Source organism: Balearica regulorum, chromosome 8 (assembly GCF_011004875.1).
Source record: "Balearica regulorum gibbericeps isolate bBalReg1 chromosome 8, bBalReg1.pri, whole genome shotgun sequence".
NCBI classification, from domain to species: Eukaryota; Metazoa; Chordata; class Aves; order Gruiformes; family Gruidae; genus Balearica; species Balearica regulorum.
This window is the reverse complement of record NC_046191.1, coordinates 25,064,580-25,077,595: the sequence shown is the minus strand read 5'-3', so window position 1 is coordinate 25,077,595 and position 13,016 is coordinate 25,064,580. Positions and strand designations below refer to the sequence as shown.

At 36.6% G+C, this 13,016-nt stretch overlaps 1 protein-coding gene across 3 annotated transcripts in view; it reads left to right on the top strand.

The window, feature by feature from the left end:
* NEK7 (NIMA related kinase 7) overlaps positions 1–13,016 on the top strand; it is a 72,217-nt gene that overhangs the window by 50,562 nt on the left and 8,639 nt on the right. For all 3 annotated transcript variants that reach the window (XM_075760145.1, XM_075760143.1, XM_075760144.1), the window contains 2 exons: positions 7,082–7,176; positions 11,751–11,864. In XM_075760145.1, coding sequence (XP_075616260.1) covers positions 7,082–7,176; positions 11,751–11,864 — 209 coding nt within the window. The remainder of the gene's footprint in view (positions 1–7,081; positions 7,177–11,750; positions 11,865–13,016) is intronic.

Below are 13,016 nucleotides of genomic sequence, written 5' to 3'. Positions count from 1 at the left end.
TATGTAGGTTTCTTTAGTTAGGAAGAAAATTTCTTTTCCCCTGCTGAAGTGGCTGCATTTAGTGGTTGGTGAATTCAGGCTTCTTCATTGACTACAAAGGGTGTGAAATGAACTTTTAGACCCCTCAAGAGGTGGACCATTGGTGGCAGCATCCAGAATTGTCTCCTGTTCCTTGTAAGGGGTATTGAGGCAGGCAGAGCACCTTACTGATACTTGACTACAGATAGGTAAAATAAATTCAAATGCTGCTCAGTAAGAATTTTTAACAAATAGCAGTGACAATTCTGTAATTAGGCATTTGGACACTTTTATATGTTTGACAAGAGTGCATGATAAGGAAGATAATATCTAAGAAAGACAAGAATGGTTAAGTAATACTTATGATCCCTATCTTAGGGCCGTGGGAGGACACACAAAGAATTTTATTTCCTCAGATGCTGATGTTTCTAATTAGACTGTGAAATACCAGACTTCTTGGATTAAATTATGCCATATTTATCCTCACATCTTAATTTAACTTTGTTAAGATAGTCCTAGTTATCAGTAAGGTGGAGAAAAAGAGAGAGGATTGATGTTCAGCGTGTTTGTACCGCATTTGAGGTGGGGGTAGTACTTGTGTAAACAGCCAAAAAACCCCCTATTTTAGAAAGGAAATTTTTGACATGATCCTTACTTGCCTGTCTTCCAGAAAGCCTTTGGTCACTCTTTTGTGCCTTCCTGTGTTACCGTGTTTGGTGCATACTGATACTGGTATAGTCAAAACAATTAGTAACTGCTGAGATCTTAACAGGACTGAGGTGAAACTCAGACAGAGATGTGCAATCTTGCATTATTAAAAAATAGAGAAAGAGGTAGAGGGGAAGCAATGAGACCAGACCGGAAATGTGCTTGGGCTCCATGTCAAAGTTCAGAATTAACTCCAAAGACCTGGTACTAGTTCATGGCACAGCGCTGCTGTTGATGCTGCCATCGGAGCCCAGTGGCTGTCTCTGGCAGCACGGTGGAGATCTTGTCATAGTTGGGTCCTGCAAATGGAAGGATGTAAACGAGCAGTGTGAAGAGGGAGCTGCTCCTGGACTGCATTCGGAGGAAGCTGTAAATCCTGATCTGTGGGCAGGAGTGCACAAAGAAGGCAAAAGTCAGTTGTGAGGGTAGGAGAACTAGACTTGTGTTCTGAGGCAGAAGTCAGGAAGTTAAAGAGGAACAAACTGCTTCAACCCTGGGTTATTTTGGCTCATTGTAGGGGAATGGTTGCAAAGGGACTGAAGACTGAGCTAGAGTTAAAAACAATGTAAAACCCCCAAGCCCTTTAAAGCTCCTATCTTACAAATACAAGCCATCCAGGGAGTGGGGGGACGGGGGGTTGGAAGCTTTGTTTCTAAGGTCGGGTGCTGTGTCTTGGTAGAGGAGCTGTTATTTTTTAATTTTCTTTTTCCCCTATCTCCTTTTCTCCCATTTCCCTCTTAATTAAGACCTAAAGTCAGAATTCAGCCTAGGAAAAAGGTTCTGTTCAGCTGTTAACTTAGGCTACAGTGGAGACAGTGACACTCTGATTTATTCTGTCACTAGCAGAGACCTTTTTTAAAATTAATTTCTCGTGCAGCTTCTGATGCTCTTTTTCCTGAAATTTCTTTCAAAGATGTATCTTTTTATGATTCCATAAACCTTTGGTTCACAAAACCCAGTGAATTACAAACATATTGTGTGTAGCAATTTATACTTGTTTACAGGCTTTATAAAAATTTCAGTAGCAAACTAGATTCAGGCTTTCAGAGATAAAGTAATGTACTAAAATTTTCATTAGCTACAGCTTCTAACTGCTAATTATGAATAATACTGATTTAATTAGGAGACTTGTTGATGGTCCATTTGAAACAAATGAAAATACTGCACTGGACAGGGTTTGTTAATGTTCTTAACTCTATACAGCCTTATCAAAACAGTAGCATTTTCTTTTGTTGCATGTATATATCTTTTTGAAAATAGAAAATCTTTCTTCCAAAAATGCAAAGGAGATGAAGGTGTTTGATGTTCTTGATTTGATACAAACTTGAAAAAATTTCTTGGTTTCAGAAGACTTTATATTAGAAAGGGGAAGATGATCCAAGAAAGGTTTCTGATTCCTTTCGCTATGACTGTGTGTGTTAAGGTGGTTGTTATTGTTTTAATGGCCGAATGCCAGGCCTTATGCTCTTTGAAATGGCAGTTCTGAGGTCAGCTCTTGGAAATATGCATTTTTTAAAATCTTTGTTAGCAATTCAGTGGATTTAAGGATAGTCCGTATTTTAGTATTTCAATTCCAAATTAAAAAAAAATCAAGTCTCCAGTGTGGTTGTGCTAGAGGACTGCATAGTATGGTGGCCAGGCAGACACTGCTGCCATGATGTGAATACCTTCTTGCAGGGCAAAGGAGCAGACCTGCAATCTTCTTAAAATGGTTGAAAGCAAAGGATCATCCGTATTGAATTCTGGTGTGTCTTCTGTGGTTTGACACCTTCTGTCACTTCCGTGGTACCTCTGTCCCCAGCAGAAAGCTATGATATAAGGGATTTGACTGTAAACTCATGCAGGTTGTGGGAATGAAATACCTTGTAAAAATGTGTGCAGATGCTCTCCTTTCCTTTTTACATATGGATCTCTAACCCAGCAGAAGATGTCAAAGCCAGTGCTGAGGTGGTGGTATGCAGTACTGTTTTGCTGTGAATAGAATAAGCTCCACTTTCATACTCTCAACCAAACTGATCTGAGAACCTGCACCCTCAGTGTACAGTAAGGCTAACAGGGAAGTCTGCAGCTGATTCATCGCAGTCATCAGAGAAGCAGTATTAAAACAGCTCTTATTTTATCTACAAAACCCTGAGATGTCTTACAGTAGTTTGAAAGCTGAATAGAAATTATTGTGGTGTTACAATGCTACATTATAAAATATCCAAGATATTTATAGATTCATTTCTGCAGTTAGGCTATTTGCATTAGGTAGGCTAGGTTGTAGAATTACTTTGAATAAGTGCAGTATATTAGGTCCCATATCTGTGGTTGAAGACGAGCCAATGACTTAGAAATCTCCTATACCTACATTAAAATAAGTAAGTAAAAATTATTGTTGTTGTGAATTTGTTGTGTCAGTGGTTGGTTACCCTCACTGCTCCAGAACTGCAGCTTATTTGTAACTTAGTTTGTCTATCTTCAGCATCAACCATTCATCTCATTAAGCACTTGCATGTTGTGTTGAACTCTGTATTATAAAAATTCCTGGGATCTCATAGACATTAAGTCATTCACAAACTGTATCTTTTGACTACTTAAATTGGGCCTTTTTTCTGAACTCATTTGGAATTCTTTTAATTGAATTTGGAATTCTTTGAAAATCAGAAGAGTTACTAAAGTGATTTTAGCCCCCTTCCTGAACTTGGATAGTTACGTATTCCAGTGCATGGAATGCCACTAATAATTATACAGTCTTTTTAAAAGTAGTCTATTAAACATGTTCTGAATCAGCTATTACATTTTTTGTCTAAGTAGTATTAACATTTACTGGGCAGATTTTTCTCCTAGCTTAAAAATGCTTGACAGTACTTAGTGCTAGTTACTGTATTTAATTCCTCAATGTATTGTCAGTTTTTGAATGAACACACTCTCCTTTTTACCTCAGCTGCAGTGTGAGTTATGTATTTATGCAGCTAATAAGGTGGACTGTTTATATCATAACTTGCTTCATAATAGTTTCTTTGCCTCTGATCCTTCAGATCCAGCTTCCTGCCCCTTAATAACACTATTTCCATTATGTCCATTGCCTCTCCCAGTAGCAGAAAGCTTGCATAAAGAAACCACACTTTCTGGATCTGCGGCATCTTTAAAGGGAGGGAGCTCCACATCAGCAGCAGATTCTGAGGAAGCAGTTTATTTGGTCCAGGCCTTTTTCAAGGAGATTACTGTTCAGACCTGCAGGTTATCAGAGATGTGCAAATGCAGTGAACAGAATGCTAAAGTTAAACATTTTTGTTCTTTAAAAACATAAGCACTTTAATGCGTTGCATCCTTGTCTTCTATTATCCCACTTCCATGTCTTCAGATGACTAAAGAAAGTCACTTGTCTATATAGTATTGTGATGCTGTATCTCACTTAACAGAGAAAATAATGATCCAGGAAGGAAACATAACTTATAATTACATGTGGTAGTAGCTTGCCAGCAGTACAGTGCTACTTACCGAGATCACTCACCGTTTTAAAGAATCATTGCAATGCCTTCAGTAGTTCCTGAATGTCAGAATAATGAATCTTTTGTCATGTCCTGTTAAAAACAGTTTACAAGTAGTAATGATATCTAGATCTTCAGGTTGTTCTTGTGATTCAATGAGTACTATGACTGTAATTTCAATTCCTTTCACTTGTTGGTCATCAGGGGCTTCAGGCTGTATTGCAGTTAAGGTGTTACACTAGGCTAAACGCTGTGAAATGATAGCATTTGTTCTTCCTTTTCACTATCATCAATCTTTCACAGTCGTATCAGACCCCAGAGCTACTGGTTAAAATTACCTTTGCTTTTGGTAAACTATGAACCTTCAAACCTCTGTGTTTTCAGCTGCCCCCTGTGGATTCTGTGAAGCCTCTTTCTGGCACATTACTCACTGCCAGCTACTTGTGTGATGTCTCAGAGCAGCAAAGGCAGTGCTGCTGGAACCAGCTAAGAACCAGATTACTATTAAGCTTATTTTTTCCATTGTTAGGTGATTTCTGCCAACAAAGCATCAGAATATATTAACCCAGTGCATTAATTAATGGATGCAAAATACAGCTGAAAGTTTTCAGAGGTGTCCAAGCTCACAAGTCAAGGAGGAAGTACAGCAGTAAGGATAATAGAAATATGAAAGCTGTGTCATGCCAAATGTTGTTTAATTACAGTTTCCAATTTTAAGACAGCTGTTATTGAACATCCACTAAAGTATTGCTGTTGATACATTAGAATAAGAGTTATTCTGGATATTCTGGTAGCTATTTTGATATTTCAGTTCACCCATCTGTGCGCCTATCCTTTCACAGGGAAAAGACCATCCCTCTTATCCATTTCTCTATTGTGGGTGAATATGGACATTGTTTTGAGTTGCCTTTCCCCAGCCTTTCTCCTTTGAAGCTCTTGATCTTTCCCAGTCTGAGCTCAGAGCTGCAGTAGTTTCTCAGGCCAGCACTGAGGGAGCCTCTGGGGAGAGTGGCTGCGGCACCCTCTGCTTTCCTGGGGGCTGGAAGTCTCCCCCAAAATATTTAGGGGACCAAATTCATTGTAGGATGCAATATGGGACTTCTGTCCTCGCATATCTGTTAGAGAAGCATGTTCTCAGTTTATACTGGTTTGGAATACTGTTTTCAGTATAATTTGCCAAGGAGATCAGTTGAAATGATGGGTTACCAGCAGCAGTGTCCTGACCTGGGATAAGGTGGTACTGGGTTTCCCAATCTGACCTGGGCCTTTAAAGTAGGAAAGTTGTTTTTTTCTGTTGTTTGTGGGTTTTTGGGTCTTTTTGTTTGTTTTTTTGAGGGGGTTATTTTTGTTGTCCCCCCTGCCTCCCAGCTTCCTCCTTAAGAAAATATGATGTAGTTTGAGACGTCAGCCTTTCTAAATATAGGGCACACTGTCAAAGCAAAACCCTTAACTTTTGGAAATTATGAGACTAAAATTATTAATCTGATTAATTAAAACTGACTATTCAGATTTGGAATTAATTATGTATTCACTATATCTCTGTTTCCAGTATTCATACAGAGATCAATTCTGAATAGATGAGGCTAATTCAGAAGTGATAACGACATCTTTATGTTAAATAAAATAGTGTGATGTTCATACTCTAATTTTCATGGTTTGCAGTGAGAGTGCTGATTTTAATCTCTGGCTACGATGCAAGGTGTTTAGTTTCAAAATAAAGTCAATTTGTATTGAATTGACAGAGTTCAGTTGGTTTTCATCATCAGGATTCAGTGCTTAAGAGAATATCCCACACAAAATTGAAGTGAGAATCTTCATAGGTCTGTGACTCTCTTTGCTGTTAGACAGTCATTTTGCGGGTATATAGGGAGAAAGTTCAGATACAATGCACCAAAATTGCCAGTACTATTATTTTTCATAACTTCTTTTTTTATTGATCTGTCACATATGAATCCATCACTCAGATACTTTTTTTTTTTTAATGGCTTTTTTTACAAAGCTGAAACTTCTCACAGAATTTCTGTCTTCCAAGTAACTTGTGACACAGGTTGGGGGAGATGTCCTGGAGCATCCAATGTAAATTTGCTCTGGGACAGTCCTAATAAATGCTGCTTTTCAAGAACAGACATCTCCAGAGCCCTCAGCTCTGAGGCAGGATTAAGCTAGGACAGGCACGGATTTGGGAGCTGAAAAGCCCTCACAGAGTCTAGTCCTGCAGCAGATGGCCGAGTTGCTTGTAGGAGCCTCGGCTTCTGCTGGGCATGCAGGCTTTTCTGTCTTCCTCTCTGGGTAGCTGAAGATCCTGGATTTCAGCCTCAATTTTAGTTTCAGATATTCAAACTAAATTGTGTTTATTAGTTTCAAAAGCAACCTTTTCAGATTTGTATATTCTCAAAAGGGAGAACAAACAACTCATGTAAAAGAAATGGAAAAAAAAAAAATTAAGCCATGGAAGAGAATTTCTGGCTGTTCTTATTTTCAGCCGCAGTGATAACAATTTGGAAAGGAGCGGGGGGGGGGGGGGGGGGGGGGGGGGGGGGGGCTGTGTGTGTGCATGTAGTATGTTCCCTTGGTTTTCTTCAGAAGAAAATAATTACTTCCGGGCTTCTTTAAAAGCAAAATTTGGAAGTATTCTACAACTGAATAATTCTGGTAATTAGATACCAATAGTGGAAAAAAAAGCTGCATTGGATGAAGTAGATCTGTAGTTCATGTGTATTTCTATGAAACTAAAGAGTCATAAGTATGAATTGAAATTATATGTGTAGCAAAATGAGAAATATAGAAGATGAAAAATGTTTTTTTCAGCCAGGAAAATTGTACTTTTACTACTATATAACACCAGAAATTTTCATTCAAAAATACTTGTGTATTTATTGCAGTTGGTACACCTTATTATATGTCTCCAGAGAGAATACACGAAAATGGTTACAACTTCAAATCTGACATCTGGTCTCTAGGCTGTCTGCTGTATGAGGTAATATTGATATATAGAGTGAACTTAACGCTGTTGTGCTCCCCGCCCACTGCTCCCCCCCACCCCAATGTATTAAGCACTGTTTTAGGATCAATGTCTATATTTTTGTTGTTTAGAAAAGTAGGTAGCATTGTGGAAAAGCTACTTTTCAGCTACTATATGTCTGTCTTTAATATTAGCAGTGAGAACTCTTATGTAACTTCAGCATATGAAATACTTTTATTTGTGTGTTACTCACGACTTGCCTTTTACTGGGCTTGCTACAAAGATTTTACAGCAATTTGTTGAAGATTGGGCATAACTGAAGGATTATGAATAATGGCAAGCACATGTAAAATTCTTTTAGCTGTTTTAATGGCCTGTGCTGATTTTATGATTTTGGTGAATAAATGCATTGAGAAATAGTAGGACTGACGCAAGTATGCAACTAATGCTTTCAAAAACTGCAATATAGTTGTTTTAATACAAGTAATGTCTTTAATTTTTTTTTTTAAATGTAAGTAAAACAATTAAAAAAAAAAAAAGGGTTACTGTGTACTTATTATTACCAGTTTGGATTAACTTTCAGGATAATGACTTCTGCACAGACATATGTAATTTTTCAACTCTCTGTTTTCTTCCAATTGGTTAAACTATAACTATTTGTTAATTTTTTTATTAATATGGTCAAGATTGGTAGGTGACACAATTTTAAGTGATGTTATATTCTGCGAAAATAAAGATGAAGGGCAAATTGAAATTGAGGTGCACGAAGTTGTGAAGAACAGGTAGGCTTCTAAGACAACTATGTCTTCAAAGTTCTTTGCATATCATTTGTTGATCAAAAGACTAAACATTTGTATTGAAGGATACTGGAAAAAATTTTCTCTCCATCTGCAATGGCAGTGAAGTCTTTTCTAGTTGTGTTCTAGATAAAAGCTAATATAACCAACTCACTACCTGCAAGCCACCTGCTTCTGAGTCAGCAGAACTCATTTAACATGACTTCAACAGGATCAGTACCTCCTGTTATTTCAGGCTTTTGTAGAAAACAGTGCCAGCCTGTCAAAGTTGTATGTTACTACTAGATGAATTGTCTCCAGTAATAGTAGTTTACTTAATATCACTAACACTTTGCTTTAAATATTAAAAGGGCAAATAACTATATTGCAGTTCTACAGAGTTTATAGATCTATGCATAGCTGTTGCTACTAAATCTTTTGGACAATTCACCGGGGTGAAGGCCGATACCTGATAGCAAGTATTTAAAAGTTTAAATCCTGAACTGAAACTTAATCCCGTATTGGGATTCCTTAGTACTGGTCATGGCAACCACCATCAATTTCAATGCTCCACTTTACACACTTGTGCACGCAGAGGCCTAAAGATAGCATAGAGGTAGATGAGGATTTCTCAGTATTACTACTTCTCTTCCCCTCGTTGGTTTTCTTGAGGGCTTGTTTTTTTTAATCTGGAAACAAACAAACAAAAACCTCGAATACCTAATTATTATATAAAATAAGCATGTTTTAATGCTATTTTTTCTTCTGTGTTATATGAAATAAAATTGCTGGCTAGAAATCTATGGCACTTTTTAAAAGAAGATTTTTTTTTTTAGCTTGCTGCTTTGATACTGGTACAGTATATTAAACACCTATGTTAATATTAAATTTTTCTTTGATCTGGTAAATAATTTAAAAATAGCTAAATATCTTAATTCTGTTGATTAGCTCAGCATCTTTAAAGACTATATTTCTATTTACTTTAGAAGTTCTACCAGGATGGTATTTAAGTTGATATGGTATTACGTTCTGGTGGTTTTTCCTTACTATAAGAATAAAGTAATTATTGGGATACTTATTGTTAATATATTATAGAGCTATCATATATTAGTGTATGCCAGTGTCTTCAACTATACCTTTTAATTTTTTTGAGAGGTGCATTTATCCCATTTAGTTAATTCTACAGCATACCAGATGTTTGTGGGGTTTTTGTGGGGTTTTTTTTTTTTTGCTTGGTCATTTGAAATTTTGGGTATAGTAAACACAAAATATATGCTTATCATTTTTCTCTTTTTAAATAACCACTTTCAAATAATTTAAAAGTTCTTCAAGACATTGGAGGACTAAGGCACGGTATTTTTATTATCCGTGCAGTTTTGTGCTCAGTATTGTTTTGCGATATGTCTATTGCCTGCATATTAGCATGTTTTATTACTTTGATTTCATGTTGATATGTGCTCTGGATTCTCTCCAGCTTAATTGAAGAAAAGCTGTGGCATGTTTCACTTCTCAATAAATGTTTAATTGCTGCTAAACTCTTTTCAGTTATGTTTTAATTTAAGTTGAGACTAATTTGCTATAATGTATGTTGTTTTTAAAAATTATTATTTCTAACCTATATTACAGTCTATTATTCAATGCTAACTCTGTGGCCATTTTTTAAAAAGTATATTTTAGTCTGATTTTTTTAGAGCCCCAGGTATTTCTGAAACCTCAAAAACACTACCACTGGAGTTTTAATTGATATGCAACAAAGTAGACTTTACTAATTAAAATCAAGATGCTGTGCTTTTGCTACATGGACCTTTACATGGAAAAGTAGGTTTTACACATTTCCTTTTATTGTTCAGCGTAGCAATTGCATCCTTACAGGGTTGTAGGTTGGTGGCTTACAGTTCAAAAAAAAAGGAAAAAAAAAAAAAGAGAGAGAGCGAGCTGCCACCAGCCCCGAAGACAGACAGTGGGCTTTCGTCCCTCAGACACCCCCAGAATACTAATCAGGAAAGTCAGACCCTGGAGGTCAGGGAGCAAGTCAATCATTCTAGCGATCGTCTCAGTGTGGAGGATCAAATTAGCCTGAAAAATTCAGCTGCTGGGAGGAGAGGGCGAGCAGCTGTCAGGGGCAGCAGCGAGATGCACTAATGAACCAGATGAATAGTGCAAAAGCTTGAAAATAAAAACAGGACAGTTGACATTTTTCATCTGTCAAAGCAGGAGATGCATGAAAATATAGTATTCCTGTTTTAACTCCTTAGGGGACATTCAGAATTTTTTTAACACTCCGCAGCATTCAAACAAAAGTACTTCTTAATGAACACCTAGAGTACGAAAATGAGTAGCTGTGCATTTATTTAGAATTTCTGCATGTGTACAGATCCTGTAGTTGATTTTTCTTTCTTTTTTTTCTTTTTCCTTCTTTTTGGTCTTTAGCTTGCATTTTTAACATTCTTTTTAAGGTAAGAGACAATGTCATGTAAATCCAAAAATTAACATTATTTTGATAAGACAGTTACAGCATTTTTGGGAGGAGTGTAGGATGGAACTGTGGTGTAGTGTCCTTTTTGGGAGCTTTAAAATTGTTTAGTCTTACTTGAAGGTAATATGAAAAAGTACTGAACTACTTGAGAGCATTTTTATTGGATACAAAGTGAACATAAGAGAATTTTGGTAATTTTCTTCATGCGCTTTCCCCCAGTGCTATCAGTGCTTAGACGTGAAAGAGTTAAACTGCTATCTGGAAGACCACAAGACAGATGAGAGCCATTTTCAGCTTGTCCTGTCCCTGCTGAAGCTCACTGAGTAGCACAGCATGGACTAGCGTGTTTCACACACACTCTGCCTGTCTGGGGAATGTACACATTGTCCTTCCAAAATCAAACTTATTAGCACATGTAGAAAAGGGTGACTGACTTTGGGGCAGCACTGCACTCAAAGCAGCATTCGTGCTGCTGCGGTTCAAAGACTTAGAAGGCTTTGAACAGAATGGAGAGATTTTTTTAAATGAATTTTTAAATTTGTAATCCTGCTAACCATAGCATTTGTTTCCACCTTAAATGTCAAGTTGTAACATTGTCTGGAACTAAAGCGTAGGTTTACTAACGCTGGTCTTAAGCTGATGATTTATTTAAGTGCTCTCCAACAGTTATTTTTGTATTACCATTGTAAATTATAGTCATGGGTGCCTGTTCTGCACTTCTGATGATGTTTTGGGATATATCTATTTTTTTTTAAAGTATTTTTGAATAACATACTGATTTATGAAGTTTTTGGGTTTAGGGTTTTTTTAAGTATAGCTGTTACCTTTTAGTTTTCCTGCTTTAAAAAAATCACTTTCTTGAACTCCAATAATAGCTATAGAAGGTTACAAAATCTACTACTGTTACCCAGCATTTTCACCGTACAGTATTGCTTTAGATCAGATAGTGTTTTAAATGAATTTTAATGATTTTTCTTCCAAACAGTCTTCAGAGGAAAATTCCATTGTGAGGTTTGGGTTTTTGTTGTCTCCCTCACGGTCCAAGGACCCTCCACACTTGCAGCAGTATCAGAGACTGCTCAATTTCTCCTCGTACTCTATTAATGAAACTTACGGTATACAAATCAAATATTGCAATATAAGGATTGTGACAGGTATGACAGAATAAGTACACACTGGTTACCGTAATAGTTTTGGAGCTTCTGTTTTTAGCACTGACACTTCTAAGCAGAGAATCGAAAGTCGTTAAAAATCACTTGATTTGTTAGTATTGCAGATTTTATGACAAAACGGGTTTACTTAAACACAGAAGAAAACTGTACATTTTCTTTAAACAGATGGCTGCACTGCAGAGTCCCTTTTATGGTGATAAAATGAACTTGTACTCCCTGTGCAAGAAGATAGAACAGTGTGACTACCCACCTCTCCCTTCAGATCACTATTCAGAGGAAGTAAGTAATTTTCCTTTTCATGGGCTAGATTCTCAGTTTCTGTAAGCTGGCACACTTCCAGGGAAGTAAATGAACTTGTATGATTTTTATGTTATTTGCAGATTATGCCCATAAGTGTTTGCTTGTTGAACTCACTCAAATGTTCCTGTCAAAACAAGTCTCTGATACAGTTTTAAATTTGGGGGGATTAAACCTCATACTGTTAGCTTCTTAATTTCATTGAGCTTCCTTGCAAGTATGACAGAATGCTTTCCCAGAATGCACAATGTTATGTTCTACATCCCAGAATGGGATTGAGGCTTACATCTATAGTATGCTTTTCTAAAAGCACAACTAAACAAGTTTATGTTGCACAGTAAACTAGTGCACTAGCCCTTTTTCTCTAGGGGCTTGCATTAAAATAGATGTAATGTAACTCACCAGTAAAAATGAATTGTTTAGTTCCCATTTGTCCACATTATAAAACTGCGATGTGCTGTTTGATACAATTGAACGGCAGTTCTTTTGCAAGAAAGAGTGGTTCTTGACAACACTAACAGTAAATTTCAGAGAAATATAGGCAGACGTAATATAATAGAATTTACAATATACTTGTGCATGTCGCAGCAGTGTTTGTTTTAAGCTGATAGGTAACAGTTCTTTACTGTCATTAATGCCTTTAAGGGGGGGTATTGCTTTTTTTAAGCTTTAAAATAAATAAATTAAACACAAAACAACAAAATAAAATATTTTTATTAGTGTGAGTAACAGAATGAAAAAATACAAATGCTTGCTTGTTAATGTTCTGAGATGCCAGTTTTGAAATACTTTCCCACTTTGAAAAGAACAGGGCGAACTGATAGAAGCTGTAAACCAAGGAACACGTATTAGTAACCAATTCTAATTGAATTCAGCCTACATGAATTAAAGATTACTTTGAAAACTCAAATAAACATGAGCACTGAAAGACTTTTAATAAACATAAAGCGTTGTGCAATTTCACTTAGAGTAGGGGTTGTAATTCTGAACCTTAAATTTTTTTTTACGTTCAAAGACAGTGATTGGACTATTAATAAAAGATTACTGCCCAGTATTTTGTTTTGTTTTGTATTTATAGTGACAATTTTTCCCCTTTTATGAAAAAAACTGGACTTAAAAAGATAATTCAGTGAT